This window comes from Saccostrea echinata, unplaced genomic scaffold (genome assembly GCF_033153115.1).
Source record: "Saccostrea echinata isolate AGI-Se365-2 ecotype Australia unplaced genomic scaffold, CSIRO_AGI_Sech_v1 ptg000029l, whole genome shotgun sequence".
NCBI classification, from domain to species: domain Eukaryota; kingdom Metazoa; phylum Mollusca; class Bivalvia; order Ostreida; family Ostreidae; genus Saccostrea; species Saccostrea echinata.
Genome location: NW_026889778.1, coordinates 8,167,630 through 8,193,251, shown reverse-complemented (window position 1 = coordinate 8,193,251; position 25,622 = coordinate 8,167,630). Strand labels below are relative to the sequence as shown.

Genomic DNA, 25,622 nt, shown 5'->3' with positions numbered 1-25,622 from the left:
ACTATTGACCTTTTTACTTCAAAATAAATATGGGACTTGCATAGGCCATAGGGAGTTATAATGAAAAGTTTCATTGCAAAAGCTCTTAGTCTTTTTGAGAAACGAAACTTTTACACACATACAGAAGGGCAGGCAGATGGACAGATCCAAATTAATATCCCCTTCTTTCAGTGAAAGCAGGGGACAATTAACGGAATGCAGCATAAAAAGCAGTATGATTATCTTCTTCCTTTTGATTTTTGTAAGAGAAACTTTTAGAACAATCTTAGTTTATTTGAGAGGTATATTGAGTTAGGACGAAGTATACTTTCTCTCAAATAAATCCACAAAAGGTACAAAATAAGGTTTGTTTTCTGTTGTACAAGATGACACTCACTATATTTTTTTTCCTTTTTTCGATCATTTTTTTCTCTCTGTTTTTAAATATTTTTTATCCTTTATAGTAAAATGCGCAAGTCAAATTATATTTCAAGATTAGTTTGATTTTCTACATATAATTACATGAACTTTAACTGTTCAATAATTCTTTTCGAAATATGAACAAATAGATAATACTGTCAAACACCAAATTGCTAAAACTGTATCTCTATAAAATGATTGAGGTAAACAATTCTGTCTTTTTATCACAGACTGAGCCAGTTGACGAGCTTGATGAATTATTGCGGGACCCAGAGGCCAACGTGAATGTCCAAAACTCGGTAACACTCTCCTCACTACTTCCTGGTTCAAAAACAACATCGGAAAGAATACGCAGCACAGTTAAGGCTACAATAAGGAGGCGGGGCCTAATTTATACGGGAAATGCTTACTATGACATCACACAAAAATACAAGTTCTTCAAATTACCACAGAATGAAATGATTTGTTTTTTTAAACTGTTCGATAGCTTTAAACGACATCAATACTTACTATTACATGTATTTTTGTCGTTGGTTAAATCCCTCACAGCAATATATTAACAATTCACTGATCGCAATGTACTTGTCAATGTGACGTCATATCGGAAAATTTGACGCAGTTTGTATGCAGTGAGAGGCGGATCAAGTTATTTTTTATACAATGAAAAATGTATTTTGTAATTAAATAAAATATTATTTGCAGCTATAAAAAAGGCCATTAACTTGGATGGGATGTATATTTTATGATTTTATTCATATACTTCCCGTACATTCCCTAGACAAGCGATAAGTGCCGTATATTTGTATGCAGATTCATTGAAGGGTAATAGAAGGGTCGGAATAAATCGATGTATTGCAAGGGCATACCCTCAATGAATTATGACAATCTTTTACACATAAACTCAAGAGATATGAAGATATTTGAAAACTGCTGCGAACCTGATGAAATCTTGCAAATGAATTAATTATGTCTATAAATGTACTTGACCAGCAAAATTTTCAGCATACCGTCTAACAAATGTAATTTTAGCAGTTAGATAGTAGAATCTATATAGGTTCTCACCATTTTTTACAAACTGCAAAATTTGTTGAAAATAATTATAAATTAAACTTAGATTTTATAGCTTGGTTATGCCCTTGCAATATTGGAATTTATAGATGACCTCAATACTGCAGATATATTTGCTAAAATCACATGACTGCCACATCACGTGACAAGTCTAAATAAGAAATCTAATCGTCCTCAACATGTAGTTTTCAATCACATTACATTTGTCCGATAATAGTAAAGTCCTAAAAATAAGCCCCCATCCTTGTAAGGTATGTATTTTCTATCTAAAAAAATCGCCGATATTTCCATTTGTCACCTTAACTGTACTGCGTAGCAAAACGCTGAGAGAATGGGCGCTTTGTAGGGAATTTTCTTAAACGACGAAACGCGACTTTGAAATAGTAGTTTTGTAATTTGGAATTGATGTAATTGTTTTCTATTTATTGATAAAATCAAAATTTCAATTTTATTTTATATTCATTTCCTTTTTGTCGAAGTAATTTAAACAAAGAATACACATTAAATTTATGGCACATTTCTCCAACTAAAACTTCTACATAAATCAAGTCATATAATTATACACGGTTATTTTAGCACCCAGTACTTCTCAAAAATTCAAGAGTTGAATAACATGCTCATACGCTTCGAATGCCCCTCAGTTTAACTGGAAGCAGTATACATCTGCAATGTCTAAGTTAAATCAGAATCTTTGCTATTTGATTTTGCTTTAAAGCTCTGACTTCATTATTCCTTGCCTGAGATTATGTATAACACAAACCAATTTATATTAATTACAATACTGAACACTTACAGCTTGTCAGATTTAGTTAATTATCTAGTTTGCTATTTTATAGAGTGGCTTGTTTCCCCTTCACGTTGCAATCATGAAGGACGATCCATTAATTCGGGAGACACTTGTTAAACGTCTGATCAGTCGAGGTGCTGATATCAACGCTAAAGCAATACCAGTAAGAAGTAAAAGAGTAAAATATAAATTCATTCATCAAGTTAAGTATATTTAAAACAGCACGTGGCACTGAGTAGTTTCAAGTCAATACACATGTAGTTAATGACAAGAACTCCAACTTATTAAATGACATGAATAAGTTGTAAATATATCTTTTTGAAGACTTAAAAAATATAATGTATATTTCAGAGAATGCAAGGAAAGCTTCTACTTAAGGTATGTTTGGCCATCAAGTTTTACTTTAAACTTTGAGTTGTATTTTTTGATATTAGAGTGACATTAGAATAACGTATCAGTAATAAGCATTTCTAACAGGCAGGGAACACGCCTCTACATATGGCATCCATACGAAAACAACATAAAATAGCAAAGATCCTGCTGAACCACAAAGCTGAAAGACGACCACAAAACGATGTATGTAAGACTTCACTATATCTAAAGAAATTTGAAATATCTTGAATAAGCCAAAGGGTATGCTTCGCTGACCTAAGAAATGCATGATTCAGATTGTTTATTCGTCATTGAATTTTTCAATAAATGCATCGAAATGTTGAAATACGCACACAAAAGTTGTCCTATTCTCATGCAAAGAGAAATTAATTTTGTACTAGGATACAGGATGTGTTTTTTGACAAACCCTTGTTTTGTGTAGTATCAATAACACTTGAGAATGTAAATAACTTTGACTATGTTCTATACAGGATTTGAAGACGCCGTACGATTACGCCGAGAGTAACAATGACGAGAAGATGATGACATTATTAAAGGAATACAGGGGTGAAGATAACGGTAATATAGCTCATCTCTTATTAGATCACAAATATAATAATTTATTGACACAACAAACGGAAAATAAAAGCTTGAAAATTTTGAATTGGGAAGCATTTTCCTCACACTCTTTCCTGCTTTTCTGACTTATAAAGTAATGAAGGGGTTTTTTTTCTGTTGGATTTTAACGCCATATTTCAACATTTAATAAATTCATATATCCGCTAAAATGACACTGTATAAAACTTCTGATTAAAGAGATAGATAGCGCAGTTTGGAAATTTCTATGATTTTAAAGTGCTATGATTTAATATGAAAAAGTACATCTTTAAATAAATATCCTTCCTTAACTTCTTTTCGATTGGTACATCGCTTTCGATACAAAATTCTAAATTCATTTTCTATTTTAATCTGACCTTGATTTCGTACTTTTATTCAAGGTCAAGACCCTCGAGCAGCCTTCCCTAACACACGTAGAAAAGACAGATGGTGACATTGTAGAAAAATCATTAACCGGAAGGAAGAATAGCTGATGCATAAAAATATATACTCAGTATATCTCATTTTTTTGCGCACCTAACATTTATCTCTTTATTGATATCTTTTCATAGCTATGGAATAATAAGCATGGACTTAATCTAAACATTATAAACTATATTAGGCAATGTTAGTATTATACCATATATTTTTTTTTTACGAATAATGATAGTTGTACAGTTATCATCACTAAAAATGAATATTTTATCACATTTGAATAAAATCTTCAACAAAATGTATTTTTCTTTGTATTTTGTTAAAAACAGTCTACAATATCAAGCTATTGAACAGGTCCAAGTCCTGTCGTCTAAAGTGAAGATCAACATCAATCTACCATCTAAATATATTAATATAAATTTGGCGTTAAAATCCGAAAGACAGACTTTTCATTGACCTCTTCCTTTCAAGTTGTGTGTGAAAAAGCAATTAAAATTACATACTCTCCGATAGCTATTTTACAGATAATAATAGATATCGATAACACTATAATGTGGTTTCTATTAAATTTTGTTGGGGACCAAATCCCATGTTTTGGGGCAAAACAAAACAACAGAACAAAAAAAAAAGTTCTGTGATATATATATATACGTTATTTTACAAATACCTCGTCTTGCTTATCAGTCGTAAAATGTTTGGTTTGCTGACCACTAAGGCACGCCAAATTCACAAAAATGAGCTAAACATACTTTACAGTTGATGTTTTCAAATGAAGCAGAATTTATTCAAAAACTTCTACATGAGAAGAAGGAAACACTTGCTGTGGCATTCAACTCGACATTTTGATATAACGACGACGCATTATAAATTAACAATAGCTACTTTCATTCATATGTCGACTCGATATATCCCAGTGAGCTTGAAATAAAAGATACCACAGAGTCTGACACATCTGTTTCATATTTGGATATTTTACTGGAAAAAGCGTTAATGATAACCTAACAACAAAGCTTTATGAAATGTGTGACGACTTCATTTTTTTCAATCGTCAACTTCCCCTACTTATGTAGCAATATACCCTTATCACCTCCATGTGGGGTTTTTGTCTCCCAGTTGATTCGATACGCAAGAGCATGCTCTACGTATGAACAGTTTCTAAACAGAGGCAAGCTATTGACAAACAAGTTGATGAAACAAGTATACCAACAGTCTCGTTTGAAGTCATTTGGCAAGTTTTATGGTCGATACAATGACCTTGTCAGCAAATACAACCTATCATTAAGTCAAATGCTGACTGACGTTTTTCATACTTATTGTTAGGCCATTATTTACACACTGAATTGTCTACGGATTTTCCCCGCTTTTCCCACTCATGACAAGGAGCACATGGCGGATGTGATCGGTCAGCAGGGGATGCTCGCTCCTCCATGCACCTGATCCCACCTCTGATGTATTGAGGTCCGTATTTGCTCTGCTTCCGATTGTATTGTTTAAATGGACTTTTAGCTTGAATTCTGTTCGTTATCTCCATATTTCATGTAGGTTTATTAAATGTAAACTATAGTTTACGAAGCAAAAACGTTTATCTGATTTATACAGTTTCACGATTAGTAAACTATGATTAACAACTCTAAGCTGCAGTTAACGAAAACATAGTTTATCTGATCAACATAGTTTCACGATTTGTGAATCTACGATTATTAACTCATTACTATGGTTATCTTATGCTAATTATAGTTTACAAGTGATACCGGTAATTGATATTTATTAGCAAAAACTATCATGTACAAATATTTGCAGGCTTATAACCGTGGTTCTACGTTCGTAAGCAATAGTTCACAATGTCAAATATAGTTTTCCAGATGAAAATTTTAATGAACATGTACAATGTGTTAACTGTAGTTCTCGCTTCCTAAGCTACAGTTTACAATTGATAAACCTAGTTTATGAAGCGTAAAACTGTTTTTAGATCATTTTTTGTGAATTTGGAGTGCCATAGACCCCATAACGGAACTGTGCCCCCCGGTTAAGGTGAAAAGAAGAGCACGGAAAACCCAAAATGAGAAGAAAAGAACGAAAAAAGATTGACCTAAACCACTGAGGCCTTAATGTCAAGAGAGTTTTAAAGCAATGCTTACAGAAAACTTAAGTTATCACCTGCAAACTATGTATGCAGTATATGAATTTCTGACCTTGTCCTTCGACCTATTGATCTCAAAATCAAAAGGGGTCTTTTATAGGCCATAGGCAGTTGGATACAATTTTTTTTTTTTTTTTTTTTTTTTTTTTTTTTTTTTTTTTTGCAAAAAGCTCCAGGCTTTTGAGATACCGTTCGAAACGAGTGTTACATGTACAGACAGACAGGATGACATACAGGCAACTATAGACGGACGGAGAGAACCAGATTAATATCCCCCACTTTCAGTGAAAGCGGGGGACAAAGAATTATTTACCGAAAAATAATGAAACTACAGTACACTATCTTTAGTGGGAAGAAAGCTTGTGCGCCTCTCAAATTAAATTTGAAAAAAGCTAGCTTTAAAGTAACAAGAAAACCACAGTAAGGCATATTTGAAACGTCAATGCTTTGAAGTAGTATTTTGTACTGTCAATGTGAATGATCTTGAGATAAATATATACCCATTTATGTAACATTGTAATTTGAATAAAAGCAGACAACCGGCCAAATATTCTATTTTCAAACCCCCACCAAATTAGTGGTGCTTGTTTTATGACAAGGTACAATCTATGGAAACATTGTAGAATATCTTGTGCATATGTAGCATTTAACAGACTTTGTCATAGAAATTATTTTTACTATATTGTGTTAATGAAAAAGATTGTAATCAAACATAGATTTGTAATCATCAAAGTAGTCATTTATCGACTGGGAAAAAATACAGTTTGCATTTTACCTTTATCAATATCGAATTTTTCAATTTTCTCTTTTATTTGAAATATCAAGTTGCATTTTGTAGAAAAGAAGAATACGGTAATTGTATTACACAACTTTATGCTGTGCATGTGTCCATATACTCCGTACTCAGTAACAAGCATAATATCCCGTGTGTGATTTTATAATATTTTTGAAAGACAAATTCACTTTATTTCACAGATGTATTCCACATTAAATGATGTGTTCGATGATTTAAAATCATAGAATTATAATTCATGATGAAGCACGAGCATTTATTGTGGTCAAATCATATCACTTAAATTAGTTAAACACAATTAACAAAAATTTAAAGAGGAAATGTAAACCTTTGTATACAAGGAATGTTTCACCTAAATAATGATAGCATATTTGTTATGATTTGCTGATTCATTTTCTCAAACATTTGGATAATGGACAGACATTGTACTATGGGCATGAAGATGTAGATAAATGAAATGCTTTAGAAAGATACTTTTCATTTATTTCATAATGTGTTATTATTTATTGCCATGAAATAAATGGATTTTGTATGATTAATTACTTTAATCGTCGTTGCAAGAAACCAGAGAAGAAGACTCCACTGACTGCCAGGAAAGCGGTATGTCCTAAAGTTAATTTTCCAAAAGAGAAAAGGAAGTGTTCAACTTAATCTATCGTGATGATTTGTTCTTATTTTGAAAGGCGAAGATCCGTCTCAAGTCTAAAAAAAATTAATGTTGAGTTAGGTTGCTAATGGTCAGAAAGACGTTTATCATTAAATTTTCTTCTCGTTACAAATAAGCACGAAAAGTAACCCCTTTTACATGTAACAACTATTTTCATTCAAATCTTAATTAATCCGTCATAATACAATTTTAAATAAACCTAAAGATTCGCATTAAGTAATTTACTTTTCTTTATATAATTAAAGGAACCGAGAGAGATAGAAGAAAGAGGGAGAACACAATCCTTTGATGAGGTAAAAGTCTCATTCACTTAAATTTCTAACATGATGATCAAAGAACTTTTTTACACGGTAATGGATGGAAAATGGGATCTGTAGGTACGGTTATAATATTCCATTTCTTCATAATACATGTGAGCATAAATGACTGAAAATACAATATTCTCCAGGATACTTTATTCAGGAAAAACAAAATAGTTAAATATATAAACAAATCATTAAATGTCATTAACTTACTTTTTTAAAACATATTCTTGTTGATTCAGATTTATAAACTATAAATAAAGCATAATATTATATGTTACAATGATACTATGTATCTTAGTATTAACAGTATTATGAGCAGTTTATACAGGTATAATAAGTGAATGCTGTGCTAACAATTTCAATGGCAGTATCCATATCAAAAGTGTAATTATGCATTTTTTAAATTAATTAATCATTTAATTATTCCTAATATCAAGGCCTCGGTGAAAGATCGAAGGAAGGAACATGACGGTTTAGATGAACTTATCAACGATCCTGATGCGAATGTTAACATCAGAAACGCAGTAAGTACTTCATACACGATTCAAGTTTACTTATGACGATAATCAAACAACATTTTCTTAATTCACCTTTTATTGAATAATCAACAAACATTTACATATTTTATATACTAATGTAAATATGAAATCAAGTTAATACCATCACAATTGAGTTATAGATATAGATGTAATAAAAAAAAACTTCATTCGTTCATAATTCTAGAAATCTGGTTAAATGTACAAAATCTATTACGTGATTATTGGATTACGTGAAGATATAATAACTGCAGACCTCTCATTAAAAATGCACCACAGAATTGAAACGGTTTTAATTTGCCGTCTTTGTTAAAAGAAAAATCTTCAAACAATGAGACGAATAACAACTCAACTGTTGACTATTTCAGAATGGCTTGTACCCATTACACCAGGCTATAATGCGGAATGACCCCGTAGATAGAAATCAGCTGATAGAAGCTCTCATCCGAAGAGGAGCCGATATTAATGGCCGAGCACTTAAGGTGACATGTAACCCCTATTGAGATTATCTCCCAATGCTGTCAAAAGAGGTTATAAAGAAGCTTAAGGGAATAGAGAGACGTTAACAAAAACAGGGTTAGGCAATATGAGTTTAAAATGTAAAATACTAAATACTGTAGAGCACTAAATTTTCGGGACACTTAATTTTCGCGAGAAAGCCATTGACTCTCCACTAGTGAGACAGAATATTCAAGAATATTGGTTATTGCTCTATATAATCTTTAGGAATACTAATATACACGAGAATGATTTTTTTTTTTCAAGCACACTAGTACTGTCTCGCGTAATTACGCGAAAATAAAGTTCTCGCGAATAAAAAGTGATTTACAGTACCTCATCCCCGACCTATAAATCCCCTCTCGATATACTCACATCTTGTAGAAGACAGATTACTTGTCAGTGACGATAATGAGTAAAAGTGACACTTACCTACTTTTGGGATATGAAGTCATTTTACCATAGACACTGAATTTTAATCACATTTAACGTAATTTTATGCCAATCGTTAAAAATATCACAGATAATGTATTTTTATGGTATTATAACATCCTCGCAAGCCAGGGTCCTGAGGACCCCTGGCTTGTGAGGATGGTTATTATAAATGTCCAAGAGTTCAACACTCTTTATACATGTTATAACAAATGCAAATATTTATAGAGTGGGAACACTCCACTGCACCTCGCTGTGACGCGGGGTCAGCTGGGAACAACGAGGCTCCTCCTGTCTTGTATGCCAACCCTCTCTGTGCCAAACAACGTAAGTATAAAAACAAATAACAAACAACGTAAGTATTAAAACAAATAACAAACAATGTAAGTATAAAAACAAACAACAAACAACGTAAGTATTAAAATAAATAACAAATAACGTAAGTATTAAAACAAATAACAAACAACGTAAGTATTAAAACAAACAACAAACAATGTAAGTATAAAAACAAATAACAAACAACGTAAGTTTAAAAACAAATAACAAATAACGTAAGTATAAAAACAAATAACAAACAACGTAAGTATTAAAACAAATAACTAACAACGTAAGAATTAAAGAACAAATAACAACGTAAGTATTAAAGAAACTAATAACAAACAATGTAAGTAATAAACATGTTTAAACAAAAATAACAAACGACGTAAGTATTAAAACAAATAACAAACAACGTAAGCATTAAAACAAATAACAAACAACGTAAGTATAAAAACAAACAACAAACAACGTAAGTATAAAAACAAATAACAAACAACGTAAGTATTATAACAAATAACAAACAACGTAAGTATAAAAGCAAATAACAAACAACGTAAGTATAAAAACAAATAACAAACAACGTAAGTATTAAAACAAACAACAAACAACGTAAGTATTAAAACAAATAACAAACAACGTAAGTATTAAAACAAACAACAAACAACGTAAGTATTAAAACAAATAACAAACAACGTAAGTATAAAAGCAAATAACAAACAACGTAAGTATAAAAACAAATAACAAACAACGTAAGTATTAAAACAAACAACAAACAACGTAAGTATTAAAACAAATAACAAACAACGTAAGTATTAAAACAAACAACAAACAACGTAAGTATTAAAACAAATAACAAACAACGTAAGTATTAAAACAAATAACAAACAACGTAAGTATAAAAACAAATAACAAACAACGTAAGTATTAAAACAAATAACAAATAACGTAAGTATTAAAAGACAAATAACAAACAACGTAAGTATAAAAACAAATAACAAACAACGTAAGTATAAAAACAAATAACAAACAACGTAAGTATTAAAACAAATAACAATAACGTAAGTATTAAAAGACAAATATCAAACAACGTTAGTATTAAAAGACAAACAACAAAACAACGTAAGTATTAAAAAAACAAATAACAAACAACGTAAAGTATTTAAAAAACAAAAAGTTTAAAAAAAAAAAAAAAAGTAAGTATATAAAAACAAATAACAAACAACGTAATAAATATTTAAAAAACAAACAACTTAAGTATTAAAAAACGTAACAAACTGCGTAACTATTAAAAAACAAAAATTAAAACACAAATATCGAACAACGTAAGACTTTCAATTTACAAACATATCATAATTACTTACCAGGGTCACTGTTTGAAAATTTTTTTTTTTTCATTTCAATGCCAAATACATAGAGGATATTCAATGTTTTGTAGTTGGATGTGGAATTTATTTCACGAGTTGGACACGAGCGTCTCTCGAGTGAAATAAATTACATAACCCAACTACAAAACATTGATTTTTCTGTTTATTACATTTTCTTTGATTTTCTCTTTGCCTCTGTCTTTTCTCAGCACAGTGTCATAGGCTGTGATGTCATAGTTGAGTAGTTGAACCGTCATAGCTTAGCAGTTATTGAAATTGAAAACATTGTAACATAATTTAAGCAACATTTATGGAATAATTTAATTCTGGTTATAATGCGCAATTTGATCAGATTAAAAAATTACTTTAAATCGTATAAATTGTTTTGCCTACCTCACAATGACTTGCGTCAAAAACGTATCGATCCGCCTGACGTTACATTTAAATTTGTGCAATTTGAAGTCATTTGTAGGTATTCTAAATGAATGAAAATTAAATTATAAAGAATGAATTTAATAGTTTCCCAATTTATACAGTATAAATTAACTGGGTTGGAACAGTTTACTCTTTTTTTTATAAACCGCTTCGCGGTTTATGAAGCGTGAACTGCCCCAAACCCAGTTTATATACATTATAAATTGGGTACAGATACTAAATTAATTTCTTAAAGCAATTGGCAGTTTTAGTCTCTATATCAAGATTGCTTTTTTACTATCTCTATCTTATTACAGGCCAGAAATTATTTTTACGTACTTTGATATTCCTTCACACTGTGAGAGAATATCATTTTGGTATCCTTTCACACCGTGAAAGAAAATCACTTTTATTCCATAAATAAATCACAATGTTCACTCTTGAAAATGTAATAAAATGTATACATGTATTTGTGTATCATTTTTGCAGGCTGGTAAAACTCCCTACACTATCGCTGAGGAAAACGGCAATATGGAAATTTTGTCTCTTCTGGAATCTTACAAAAGAAATGTGGTTAATAAAAGAAGGAATCAGTCCGTCCGCGACAAACAAAACTGTGTAATATCATGAGATACACCTACGGCAGTAGTCATAATCATGTGTAAAGCTAGTCTGCAAAGTGTTCAAGACAAACATATAAATTGCAGTTGCATTAAAACAAAAAAATCAGCTTTGAGAATCTCATAATTCGTAGCTATATTAAGCAAAAACCAGTGTCACCAATGATAGAAGACAAATAAAAAAATTATCTGTGAAGTGTCACTTGGAATTAACTTATAAAGCATTTTAAAGGAGTTTGTCAAACCACTTGTATACACTTATTAATTTAAAGAAATACTGAACTTCGACAATTCATTTGCCCGGAGTATTTAGTATTTCTCTTTGTGAGATATACGTCATTGTGATAACATGATGATACACAACTCCAAAGCCCCCAACACATTCCTGTACATATACATCTAATAATAAAAACGAGCTGCAGATATAGAGGATATTCAATGTTTTGTAGTTGATATAGAATTGGGACAGTGGGACAGGATTTTTTTTCATATTTTCACCAGTGTGAAGCATGAGTGAAAATATATTAAAAAAAAAAAAAAAAAAAAAAAAAAAAAAAAAAAAAAAAATCCTGTCTCGCGAGTGAAATAAATTCCATATCCAACTACAAAACATTGAATTTTCTGTTTGTTACATTTCCTTTGATTTTCCCTTTGCCTCTGTCTTTTCTTTACACAGTGTCATAGGATTTGACGTCATAGTTGAGGCGTCATTGCTTAGAAGTTGTGAGATTGAAAACATTGTTAACATTGATTTTAGCAACACATTTGGGAAGAAATTGGCAGTTTTAGTCTCTATCAAGATGGTTTAGTTACTATCTCTATCTTATTACAGGCCAGAAATTATTTTTATTTACGTTGATATCCTTTCACACTGTGACAGAATATCACTTTGGTATCCTTTCACACCGTGAAAGAAAATCACTTTTATTCCATAAATAAATCACAATGTTCACTCTTGAAAATGTAATAAAATGTATACATGTATTTGTGTATCATTTTTGCAGGCTGGTAAAACTCCCTACACTATCGCTGAGGAAAACGGCAATATGGAAATTTTGTCTCTTCTGGAATCTTACAAAAGAAATGTGGTTAATAAAAGAAGGAATCAGTCCGTCCGCAACAAACAAAACTGTGTAATATCATGAGATACACCTACGGCAGTAGTCATAATCATGTGTAAAGCTAGTCTGCAAAGTGTTCAAGACAAACATATAAATTGCAGTTGCATTAAAACAAAAAAATCAGCTTTGAGAATCTCATAATTCGTAGCTATATTAAGCAAAAACCAGTGTCACCAATGATAGAAGACAAATAAAAAAATTATCTGTGAAGTGTCACTTGGAATTAACTTATAAAGCATTTTAAAGGAGTTTGTCAAACCACTTGTATACACTTATTAATTTAAAGAAATACTGAACTTCGACAATTCATTTGCCCGGAGTATTTAGTATTTCTCTTTGTGAAATATACGTCATGAAATATCACTTTGGTATCCTTTCACACCGTGAAAGAAAATCACTTTTATTCAATAAATAAATCACAATACATTTCACTCTTGAAAATGTAATAAATCAGATTATTATATTCGCTGTATATGACGCTATGATGATATAAAGAATATCCCAGTTTAAAAAAAAAACAGTCATTAATTTATACAGAACATGAACAAACACTGTAAGTACAGTTGATAAAGTACTGTTTATTTCTTCATAATTGCATTTATTTGCATAAGTAAATACATTTTATTTAATGTAAAAATTTTGGTACAGAATAATGACCAATGATACTTTCTGCTGACAACTATTAATATATATATAGCAGTCAATGAATGCCTATTAAAATCGCTGCCTGCAGCATATGTATACAAATTTATATGTTAAAAAATATATATACCCATAGCAGATAAATGTCCCATCTAAAAATCTGTATATCTATTGCAAAATGAAAGATAGCCTCCTGTTAATTCATTCTCAGCATTAATAAAATATAAGAACAAGAAAAAAAAACATTCCTACTGAACTTGACTTTTGATAAGTATTTAGTAATGTACCAATGTCCTCTTTAGATTACCCTTTACTTGTATATGGTTGGATGAAGTTTCTGTATTATCCTATCACAATATCTACTTTATCTACAGAAGTGATACCTGTGGTATAGAATGTTATCCCTCTGTAATTGCACATGGTGTAAGTTGATTCATCCTATCAACACAGCTAAATGATGACAATGTGTTATTATTAACAGCCCTTCTCTCTATTAGCCAAATTTACACGTGATCTCTGACGTGTATGTCGTATGATGTTGTTGTCTAGACAAAAGAAGTTTTACTTAGAATAAATACCTATACTTAAACATGATTTTTTTTCTTCTAAAGAACAAGGTACAGTTTCAATACAAATCTGGCCCTGTATTTTTCTAAAATATGAAAGCAATGAAAGAAATTAAAATTTGTGCTTTCTGAAATGTTGAAACTCCATGTACTAAAATCAAACAAATTGTTTTTCTCATTTGACTTCCTAAATGCTAACTGTGACGTCATAAACTTGTGCATTTTCCCGTATTTTCTTAAAAAGTTGCAGAAGACATATATTTTCAGTGAAATTTTCTTTCATATAATGTAGACCACATGCATCGCCCACAAAGATTTTTAGAATTGTGATTTTTCACAGGCTTTTACACCACATATCCGAGTATTGAAGTGGGCGACGGCTGTGGACACTATTTTCTCAAGGAAAATACCCCCTGGAATGAGTCATTTTGAGGCTTTTTCTGCTTAAAACTTAGAAAAATATGAAATTAATGATGTCATATTTCCAGAATAGTACACCTTCATGCCATATTCTTTCATGAATTATCAAACTCATATACTCAACTCATATTTATGCCGATTTCAACACATTTTGAAAACATTAAATTTTCAAGGCACAATAAGGCCAAAACCGTACCTTCTTCTTTAGTAATTTAATATGATAAAAGCGGTTTAAAATTAGTATTATATTCATTTGTGACTGTGGTGATAATACCATTTGACGTCAGTATCAAACAGAAAATAAGGCAAGAAAATTTTGATAGATTTAAACCCACCAATGCATATACAGTTTTAGATTTCGTGAAAAAGGGTTATTTTAAGCTAAGCTAATCAACTGAAGTCAAGGATAAACAAACGGTCAGCATCAGATTTTAACACAAGGTGTATAAGTGAATACATTTGATTAAAATATCTTGATTATCATGGAAACTTAGCTAGTAAATGCAAAATGAGGAATATTGAAGCAAAATCATTGAGAATGTTAGAAACTTTGGACATAGACTTACTCTCACAACATGTATCACTCATAGTATAAATGTATATTGTGCGAAAATTTCGGTAAAATTGATAGGTACGCGAACTCATGTTGCCTAAAAAGAGCTTTTGTGAATAGATAAATTTATACATTCCCGATACAATGCCTCTAGACATAAGAACTTTGTCCTCTGGAAGCCAACAATGTAGCTACATTTAAAATTTAACGTGGACTGAAAAAAAAACATCAGCTTAATTGAAAGCAAAGCACTGTGTTTACAACATTACGTAAGTGATGGCACAAATTAAAAAAAAAACACGCTTTGTTTGCCACATAGCTATATTACAGACATTATATAAACAAGAAGTCTGTGAGCGAATGCTCACTAATTATACCCCCACTGTGATGTGAATATAGACTCTCATGGTGACATCGAATTCATACAAAAATGAATCCCACAATTTGGCATGCCTAAACAAAAATTGTGCTAAAATTTCAAGCATCTGTGCTGAGTAGTTGCTGAGAAAACTGCGACCAAAATGTGTGTTATGTGTGGTACGGACAGACGCACGTATAAACAGGAAGTTGACATCGGATTCGAACAAAAATGAATCCCCCTATATGACATGCTTAAACAAAGATTGTGCTAAAATTTCAAGCATCTGAGAAAACTGTGACGAAAATTTGGTACAGACAGACTCACAGAATAACAGGAAGTTGACATCGGATTCAAACAAAAATGAATCCCACCATATGACATGCCTATAAACAAAGATTGTGCTAAAATTTCAACCATCTGTGATGAGTAGTTGCTGAGAAAACTGCGATGAAAATTTGTTACGGACAGACACAAGGACACACACACAGACATACGGACACACACAGAGACAGACAAACAGACAGACACACAAGGGTAAAACAGAATACCCCCCTCTCCTTCGGAGCGGGGGTATAATAGAAGACATGGGGGAAAACAGCTTTTAACTGAATCTAAACATTGCATTAATTATTTTAACATTACATTAAATATTGTAAAGTCTTTTTTGTATTTGTGAGATACTCTTATATAAACCTTTTTTATGGCATTGAAATCAAATTTGTGATAATGCAGAGATTACATCAGAGCTTTTTATAACATCATTGGCTGAAACAGACACCTGTCCTGATGGAAACGGCTAAGTTTATTTCAAAATTACATTGAATCACATAATTAATGAACAACTGCTCCAAACATACACCTGCTTTGCTGCATTGGTTGTATGAAGCTCCAGGTATCTGTGTATGAATCATAGACCTCCACTGAGCTCAACACTTTCCTGGCCCCACCCTCAAATCTGGAATACGATTTACCTGTCAGGAGGAAGAAATACACCAAAGTTAACTAATGTATAAAAAAGAAATCCAGTTAAGAAAATGTTACAGTTAGCCATTACAAAATGAGAGAAATGTGACTAGTGATCTAACAACTGACATATAGGAGACTATACGAGGTCCTTAGAGTAAATAAATATCTCAAAATATAAATTAAAATACTACTGTTTCTAAAGTAATTTCAATAAAGTCTTAGTGTCAAAAGAAACATTTCAAAGAAGAGAACATGCAAAATAATAAATTGTAAACAATATCCCCTTGCCTTCTGCAGTATTACATACAACTCCTATTACGTACCACTGTTTTAGATTACATGATTACATTACTAACCACCTACAACATACAGCTTGTTTGACAGTATGGCTGCTTTAGATTACATGATTACATTATTTACCTCCTATAAAACACAGTTAATTGACAGTATGATTGCTTTAAATTACATGATTACATTACTTAATTACCTCCTACAACATACAACTTGTTTGACAGTAAAACTGCTTTAGATTACATGATTACATTATTTACCTTCTGTTACATATCACAGTTTTATATATATCATGATTACATAACTTACCTCCTACTACATACAGCTTGTTTGACAATACGGCTGCTTTAAGATGACTTCTCTCTTTATTCATGCTACATATAAAGGTCCACTGGTCGGTCACTGGAGAGTACATCTCAGCTGTACGCAGTCTTCTGTTATTAAAGCCACCGACTACGTAAATCCTTCCATCTGTGTAATGTAGGAAAGATAAGTCATATGCAGCTTCAGAAACACTTCTTTGTGATCAGATATATATTCAATCAATGCATAGATAAATGTGTAACAGGAAGGAGAAAATGTACTTCAGGACTGGGAATCGAACCCGAGACCCCTGCATCACTAGACAGATGCTCTACCAGCTGAGCTATCCAGGCTGATATCCACGGCCAAAACCATTACAAATGTAAACAACACTGAATTCATAGTCTGAATTTTAATTCTTCATTTATATCTAGAATGCTTAAATCTATAGGGTTTTAACACAATAGCTGGACAGGTAATTACACATACCTTTTTAATTTAAAACTATATTCTTCATTATTATCATGATGATAAGAGGCATAATGTATATGTACATATAGTATTACTTAAACTGAAATAAATCAACAAAAAATTTAGATACATGTCACAGGTGGTGAAAAATCAAGTCTCAACCGGGACTCGAACCAAGGGCCTCTGGCGTTCCGTGCCAGCGCTCTAACCACCGAGCTACTGAGATTCGATATATTGACTGACTTTCACGCACCTGTGACCTTGTAAAAGGAGTGTCAAATAATTATGGCAGTGACATACAATTCACATTTTATCTTGCTAAAATTAAATACTACTTTGAGAGATTTAACAACATACCAAACTGTACAGCATCAAAGCTGGCTCTAGCTTCTAGCAAAGGCGTCATTTTCTCCCATTCATTACGTTGGACATTGCATTTCATGACATCACGAATCTGAGTGACGTCCCTTACAGAGAGTCTCTCCTCCCCGCCGAGGACATATAAATCTTTGTTCAGTGTAACTGCTGCAAACGAGGCCAGAGAAGGGTTCATTGGATACTTCCAACTTTGTGTGGCACTGATTTGTAAGTCTCCATTATCACAGCTCATTCTGTAGGCATGCGTGTTATTGTTACACAACACAAACAGTGTATTTGATTCATCACAATATGTAATGGCACCGGTTACTTTGAAACATTCCTTCATGTTCTTCAAACAGTTTTCATGAAATTGCAAAGAACAGTCTCTCCATTTTAGCTGAATGGGATCAAATTCAAAAGCAGCTAGAAACACTGTTGAGTAGGATGTAAAACAGATCAGTTTTCCAAAAATCTCCACTGCATAGATGGCGGAGGCCAGGACAGGGAATTGGGTTGTGGATTTCCACGCGTCTTCTATGGCATCATATTGTTCCACGGTCTGAAGGCGAGGCGAACAAGGACTACAAAAAAAACATATAAGCAGTGTTTTTGTAAAATTGTAATTGTATGGTGTAAGATACTGCTCAATTTAAGCCAATATGAGAAGCTGAGGGGCTACTGACCTCTCATTTATCCAAAGAACTACAGAACATATAAATTTGACATAATTATTATAGTATATAAATAATTTTAGCTAATTTTTGTTATCTGTACTTACCCGGTCCTGGACTGGAAGTATCCCCCGATAACGTAGATGTGTTTTCTTTCATTTCTTGGACGATCTTTCACATTTGTTTTATACTGTTGTATGTAATTATCTATTTCTGAGAATTAAAATAACATTTTGCACCTAAGATCCTTCTGAAAAAGGTTCACTTATTTTTTTTTTTAAAGTACAATTTTACCTAGAAATATCTTAAGCAAGTTTGGCAAGCTGAAATTTTTTTATTTAAGACTCCCATTTATTTTTATAAATTAACTTTTATTCCCCTGTGATAAATATCTGCAAGTTTCACATCCTTCTTTTGCTTGACATATATTTTTTTTGACAATGAATCATTAATATATATTTCTGCATTTATGTAGATTGCTTCTTCACTCATGACAATTTATAGTCACAAATGGATTTTAAGCTGTTAAATCACAAATGAAAGATGTCAAGAAAAATAGTCGATTTACAGTTGAGTTATTTTTCAAAGGAATATTGCAGGTCACTCCCAGTCATTATAACAGATTACCTTGGGTTTGGTTGGGGTTGCTTTGTGAGAGTTGCTCTGAGAACACAGAAATTTCTTGATGTGTCAGCTGATTAAATCGTATACACCGGACAATGTCCCACATAGTCTCTGTACTCGCTCTTTTGTGATTTTCTAACCATCTCTGAACACAATCCAGTATCACTTTCTCGCTGTCTGTGAAGAAAATATTCAAATAAATTGAATTCAAAAAGAAAATAGTATTAAGAAATTTCCCTAAGCTTTAATGGGCTTGAGATTCACAAATCATCCAAATTAAATTTCCTCAACAATAAAAATTATAAAATTTTTAATCTGATTGGATCACATTGTTTCATGTGTATTTCATGTAACTTTTTAATTTTTTTTTTTTAAAAAAATATACTTACTCATGTTAAGGTCATCCAAATGCAGGAGGAATAACAAAGCATCAGTTTCCAAATGCTGGAAATTTTCCTGGCAGGAAACGAAGCTAAACTGGTGCTTAATGTGAGACAAGGATTTTCTTTGCATTTCTTCACAGGAAAATCTTTGTGCAAATATCCAGACATCTGAAAGAGTTTAAAAAAGAACTTACCATTAATTATATCAAGATCTGAAGTTGTAATTATATCAAGATCTAAAGTTGGGCAGGGATTATATACCAAAATATTTATATCTATTCTGTATGATGATAAGTGTCTTGAAAATAACATGTAGCAATATGGAAAGCAAAATTTCAGACTTTTTCCTAAATGTTTTACTTCATGTTTTATGCTTTATAAAATATAAAATAAATTTTAAATATGAATATAAATATGAAATGTGTAGTAATTAAGTCTTTAATAACTTTGTTTTACAACATGAATAAATTATTCTTATTTCTGAATTAGTATAATGTTTATTTCAATACAAAATAAAAAATTTATAACCATTTAAAATTTTTGGTGGTATGTAACATATCTTGGCACAAATATTATGATATGTATAATAACAGTATTGATATAGAAGAAGGTGTACATGTATCAGCCCATCCCTAATGAAATTTTAAGTCCTTGATTATTCATATATTAACTGTTTATTTTTACCTATATAAACAGTGCTTCCACTTGCACATTACTAGACTAAGTTACAAATACACAAATTTGGTCTAGGGTTACCCAAAAATTGTTGATTACTTATTTCCTAAACAGTTGTCAGTTGTTAACACAGCTATAAGCATGAAATAATAAACAAGCTGTTTGATATCTTGCAAGATTTCACACATTTTTCACCCTTCTTAAATTGCCAGTTGACAGTTAATTATACAGTTCCTTGGTACTGATATAATCATTAATTATCCGTATACTTATTACATGTATTTATATAGTATACAGTTTCTGGTTACCTAGACAGTTGTTAGTGTCAATATTATCCTCCATGTACGGACAGCAAGCATTCTTTAGTGTTAACATCTGTAGCTGGTCCATCAACATAATATAGTCCTGGACTGTCTCCCTGTTCAAGTCTGCATAAAAACTCTGTACATTTATCTTCAGTCAAATCTTGCTATCTCAATTTCAATGGGACCAAGAAAAAAACTTTGGGATATCTGAGGATTCAAGTTATCAGGGTGAAATAAATAATAAGAGGTCGGGACTTGCAAATCTCTTCAACATATCTATGGTATTTGAGATGTAAGTGTTCGAGATAACAAAGTTCAACTGTATAATAACATTTTTACCTGAAAGAATCCCAGTATACATGAACTTGAGGACACCTTTAACAATGTCAGCTGGGTGTTCTGTCAGACTTATTTTGGGGTTGGCGACACGAGCCTCTTGTAGACCAGATGTAAACATGGCCCTGAAGTAGTCGCTGTGCATAGACAGGACCGCCCTGTGTATGGGGATTTCCTCCCCCGTCTCTGTCTGCAGTGAAAAAGTACATACATGTACATGTAACATGTATCTGTACATGTGACCTTTGTGAAATCTTTTCATAATATTGTACATAGCAAAATAATCACCAGTCCAGTATTGATATTATTCAATTTCTTATGACCAGAAAAAAACATGTACCAAACTGAATAATCCAAAGATTAATCTCAAACCTTGGAAGCAACAATTAGCAACAAAATATCAAAATAATTGCATATATCTTTCATTTTACATATTAAAATCTCCCGATCACTATTTTCTTATAATAACATGTACATAATATACATAGTACAGAAACATCATACTAAAATTTTAGAAATAAACCTGACCCCCCCCCCCAAAAAAAAAAAGTGAGATATAAAAATTCATGGTGTTCTAGCTGGTGAAAGGTTTTTTTTAAACAATCTTACTGTAATTGTGGCATCACACAGTATTTGCTCCTTCCACATTCGATGAAATTCTCGCTGAAACTTATTTCCGTACTTTTCACATGATATACTAACTCCTCCATCATTCTCTTTCACTTTGAAACCATCACTTTAAATAAATTCAATATTCAGTTCAATTTATTGACATTACCATGTTGGCTTACAGTCATGACAATTATTAAAGGCAAAAATAGCAGAAAACTTATTTATAAAATTATCACTACAGCTTATAAGAGAAGAAAAAATATTTTAATAAATCACAATTTTAAAGAATTCAAATTAATCATGTTCATCTTTTCTATAACTCATGAAGAACCGGGAATCAGGAAGATAAGCAGAAACTGTAGAGAATTACATTAGATGCATATTTCTCTCTTCCAGAGAGTTGTTAATTCTTTTTTTAATTGATCTATAATTGCTTCCAAAAATTAAAAAAAAATATGTTAAAGACTCTTCAACGTTCCTTAACAGTCAATAGATACCCGTTCAATGTAACACTAAATCTACACGTAACTTACACATGTACCTGTGTACTATAATAATCATGGCAGTGAGAGTTTTACTCTTATCGATAAATATTGTTCTTCAAAATTAAATACATGTATACGTATGTACATTTAATACATGCACATGCAAATATCTTAGCCCCACACATTCTACTTTATCAAGTACGTTTTGTTTTGTTTTTTTTTTTCGTTTTGTTTTTGTTTTATACAAGACAGCCTGTTTATTGTAAAATATAAAAGTTTTAATTTTAATTAAAATGCACCTGTTGTTAAAATCGAGTGAGGTTCATAACAGTATCATGAAAGATATAGAAAAATATTTGAACATAATCTTAATCGATGTAAAATCTAAGTTAATTGTTAGGTATAACCATGACAGTTCAAATTTGGTTCAAACTTTGACAAAACATACAATCGATGGTTCATTGTTTGTTTTCCTCAAAAGCTGCATCGGAAATTACGTTGACGTCCATAAATCTAAACTATATACGATAAAACCCTATTATTCCGAAAAAGTTAATAGATTACTGTTGATTACATGTTGGCTACCAGCCATGTTTTACATAATGTACTGTATTTCAATGTTATACCACCTTCAGAATTGTCTGATCATAGCATTATTTGTACTAGATTTAAGTCTGGTGCTTTTAATTGCCCAGTTAAATGTGAACCATATATTGAATGCAGATCTACCCCCTTGAAAGGACAGTACATTTGGTCTAATCAATGTAAACTTGCTTACCAAACAGCCCTTGTTGATGTAGAAAGCTCTAACAGCCTAGTTGAACTTGATAAAAGTCTAAATGAGAAAGACATTAGTATTGATGATATTAACAGTAAATTAACTAAAATATACTTAACAGCTGCATCTAAAACCCTTCTCTTTAAACCACCAATATATAATTGTAAAATAAGAAAAAGAAAACCAAAACCTTGGATGTCTAATGATATATCTCTACTAAAAAGAGAAGTCCGCAAACTTGGAAGAAGAATTCAAATGAATCCAAAAGATTGCAATTTATTACAGGCTTTCACAAATGCTAAACGAGAATTTAACAGAATGAAAAAGAAATCATGAATTTTATAAGACAGTAACTGACAACATCGACAACCTAAATCAGAACAATTCAAAAGATTTTTGGAAGGTCCTAAATAAAAATAAAATTAAGCAAAACTCAAATTCTTCCACTCCAGGACTTCAAGCATTTATGAATCACTATCAAAACTTACTGTGCTCTAAGGGCAATAACTCCTGTGAACATGTAGTTGAATCTGAGAACAGAAACTTACTCCCCTTGACTACCCTTTCACATACAGTGAAGTCAAGCTTGGCATTAAAAATCTAAAAACTGGTAAATCACCTGGAAAAGACCTAATACTCAATGAATTTATTAAAAGTGGTTCAAGTACACTTCTAAATATATTAACAAAACTCTTTAATAAAATTCTTTTTTCTGGGGAAATACCCGAAGCCTGGAATTTGGTACAAATAACTTCTATTTATCAATCTGGTGACCCATGTAACCCATCAAACTATAGAGGATTAAGTGTTACAAGCTGTATGGGTAAACTTTTTAATGGACTTTTACAATGCCGCCTAAATTCGTACTTGGAAACAAATGACCTTCTGAGTAATTATCAATTTGGATTCAGAAGAAACCACCGTACCACAGATAACATATTTATTTTAAAAACTCTTATAAATAAGTACTTAAAATATAAGAAACAAAACATTTATGCATGTTTTGTGGATTTTACCAAAGCCTTTGATACAGTTGATCGAACTTTAATGTTACACAAACTATACCAAAAGGGCATAGGTGGGAAATTTTACAATGTTATAAATAATATGTACTCAAACACTAAATATTGCTGTAAAGATGAATCTTGCTATAGTGAACATTTTATAGCTACACGCGGGGTTAGACAAGGAGATAATCTTTCCCCAACACTTTTTAATATATCTATTGATGACTTCTACTTGCAGTTAGTTAATTATAACACAAACCCTCCTGAATTACAGAATATTGATGTCGGACATTTATTCTTTGCGGATGACATAAGTACAGGTCCACGTAAGAATCAGGCAAAATCAAATTTTCGTGATAAGTCAGTGTTTGAGAATTGACTTGAAACTTCACATGGTTATGCATCAGGACATATATATTACATATGTTCAATGATTTGGAAATATTCAGGCTTGTTCTAATTTAATCGGCAATATATTGAGAAAATATTATGAACATGAGTAGTACAAATCTATACAATGGTATGGATATTGAAACCTTAAAAAATTAAAACAGCAAACGTTATGAGAGAAAGTGATAATGAACAACGAAACAGCTGTTTAAAAACTATAATTTTAAATTTTAAAAAGTTTGGAAAATTGCGAGTCTAGCGTTTACTACCCCGATAATTACTTCCAATATTAGTGAATTTCAGTTATCGTTCTTGATTTATGACTTAATTTGTCGCTTGAGGGCGCTCCGTTGTTAAGTACGCTGATACCGAAAAAACAGAATCAAATTGATTAAACATCGAATTTGGCATTTTATTTTGGTTTAATTAATCTACTGAAAATTAAAGAATGTATAACTTCAAACTAAACATCTTTTTCCTTGAAATCTAGCGATATCAAATTTGATCGGGTTCAGGTTGCTCGAAACCTGTCTGTTTTCATATGCGGATTTGGGCAGGATTGTTATAGTTTTACAGTTTGACTGCGTTATCAAAGATGCACAAGAGTTTATAACAGACTTCAAAGAAAATTGGTCTTCGCGTTACACAACGCACTTTAAATAATCGTTGCCAAACAGCAGTTTTATTGAAACTCTCAATCATAAAGTCATGTTGGCGAGGAAATGCGGACTTATTCGAGTCATGCGACACTCGATTTGAGAACAACAACATAGCCTATGTACCACTTGATTGTGGTTATTTCAAGACAGAATTATATATCTAACATTTATGGATTTATTTCCCGGAATCCTGCTGAAATATGGAAATTATCTTCTCACAAAAAAGGAGTTCATGTGATGCAACATGTGCAAGTAAGTAGTTTTTTTAAGCTAACAGTGAGGAAAACCCTTTTAATGTCAACCAAAAATAATAAGCAAGCTTTTTTCCATTAAGCTTTAAGTGCCTTAATTTTTGGTCTTTTTCAAAATTATTTCAAAGTTGGGTGTAATTTTTTTTCTTCTTGAAAGTCCTTCCTATGAATTAGGAGAACCCCATTTTATAAAATGGGTATAGATATTTATTTTATTTTAAACTACCATTTAAAAAAAAATATCTTAAGACTTTAAAAATGGTTTTTAGAGATAAGGAATTTAATTGTTCCATAATATTTTTTATGCTTATTCAGAGTTTAAAATACTTGGTAATATGCTACTGCATTTAATTTTTCAGACAAGTTCAAGTTGCAGAAGAGTTCTTTGGTCTTCTCAAACAGTCGAGGTTTTCTTCTCCTGTCCAAACTTCAAAATTTAGTGAAAAAGGAGGAAACAAACTTTACAAATGAAAGAATTTTCTAAAATCACATCGAGCAGTGAATCTTGTGCCTTTTGTTGTGTTTAACCATCATAAAAGATAGTGACAGTAGTGTAGGTATAACTTTAGTCCTACATTGCTCATTAACTGTTGTAAACAAAGGGAATAGCATACCAGTTGCCATTTAGAGTGTCGAGTACTATATGA

The 25,622-nt window shown here is 31.6% G+C and overlaps 2 protein-coding genes across 2 annotated transcripts in view; one reads left to right on the top strand and one right to left on the bottom strand.

Annotated features, from left to right (window-relative positions):
* Positions 1 to 11,755, top strand: part of LOC133194445 (ankyrin-3-like) — a 29,336-nt gene extending 17,581 nt beyond the window's left edge. The window contains exons 16-23 of the mRNA XM_061330400.1: positions 636 to 698; positions 2,304 to 2,417; positions 7,153 to 7,191; positions 7,504 to 7,557; positions 8,001 to 8,087; positions 8,468 to 8,581; positions 9,258 to 9,356; positions 11,615 to 11,755. Coding sequence (XP_061186384.1) covers positions 636 to 698; positions 2,304 to 2,417; positions 7,153 to 7,191; positions 7,504 to 7,557; positions 8,001 to 8,087; positions 8,468 to 8,581; positions 9,258 to 9,356; positions 11,615 to 11,755 — 711 coding nt within the window. The remainder of the gene's footprint in view (positions 1 to 635; positions 699 to 2,303; positions 2,418 to 7,152; positions 7,192 to 7,503; positions 7,558 to 8,000; positions 8,088 to 8,467; positions 8,582 to 9,257; positions 9,357 to 11,614) is intronic.
* Positions 11,756 to 13,477: 1,722 nt separating this feature from the next.
* Positions 13,478 to 22,379, bottom strand: LOC133195541 (actin-binding protein IPP-like). Its single transcript, XM_061331414.1, has 10 exons — positions 22,339 to 22,379; positions 21,403 to 21,529; positions 20,797 to 20,983; positions 20,461 to 20,580; positions 19,484 to 19,645; positions 19,098 to 19,271; positions 18,578 to 18,683; positions 17,797 to 18,380; positions 16,975 to 17,136; positions 13,478 to 16,379 (listed from the first exon to the last, which is right to left on the bottom strand). Exons 1-10 carry the CDS (start codon positions 22,350 to 22,352, stop codon positions 16,240 to 16,242), a joined length of 1,776 nt encoding a protein of 591 aa, XP_061187398.1. The 5' UTR covers positions 22,353 to 22,379; the 3' UTR covers positions 13,478 to 16,239.
* Positions 22,380 to 25,622: the final 3,243 nt, after the last annotated feature.

What these genes read in the sequence shown, in the direction of transcription:
- LOC133195541 (XM_061331414.1), bottom strand. An exon ending in TGTGTGATGCCACAATTACA is followed by an intron (nt 20,984 to 21,402) that starts GTAAGATTGTTT and finishes TTTTCACTGCAG; the next exon opens with ACAGAGACGGGGGAGGAAAT. An exon ending in TGACACTAACAACTGTCTAG is followed by an intron (nt 19,646 to 20,460) that starts GTAACCAGAAAC and finishes AAACTCTTTCAG; the next exon opens with ATGTCTGGATATTTGCACAA.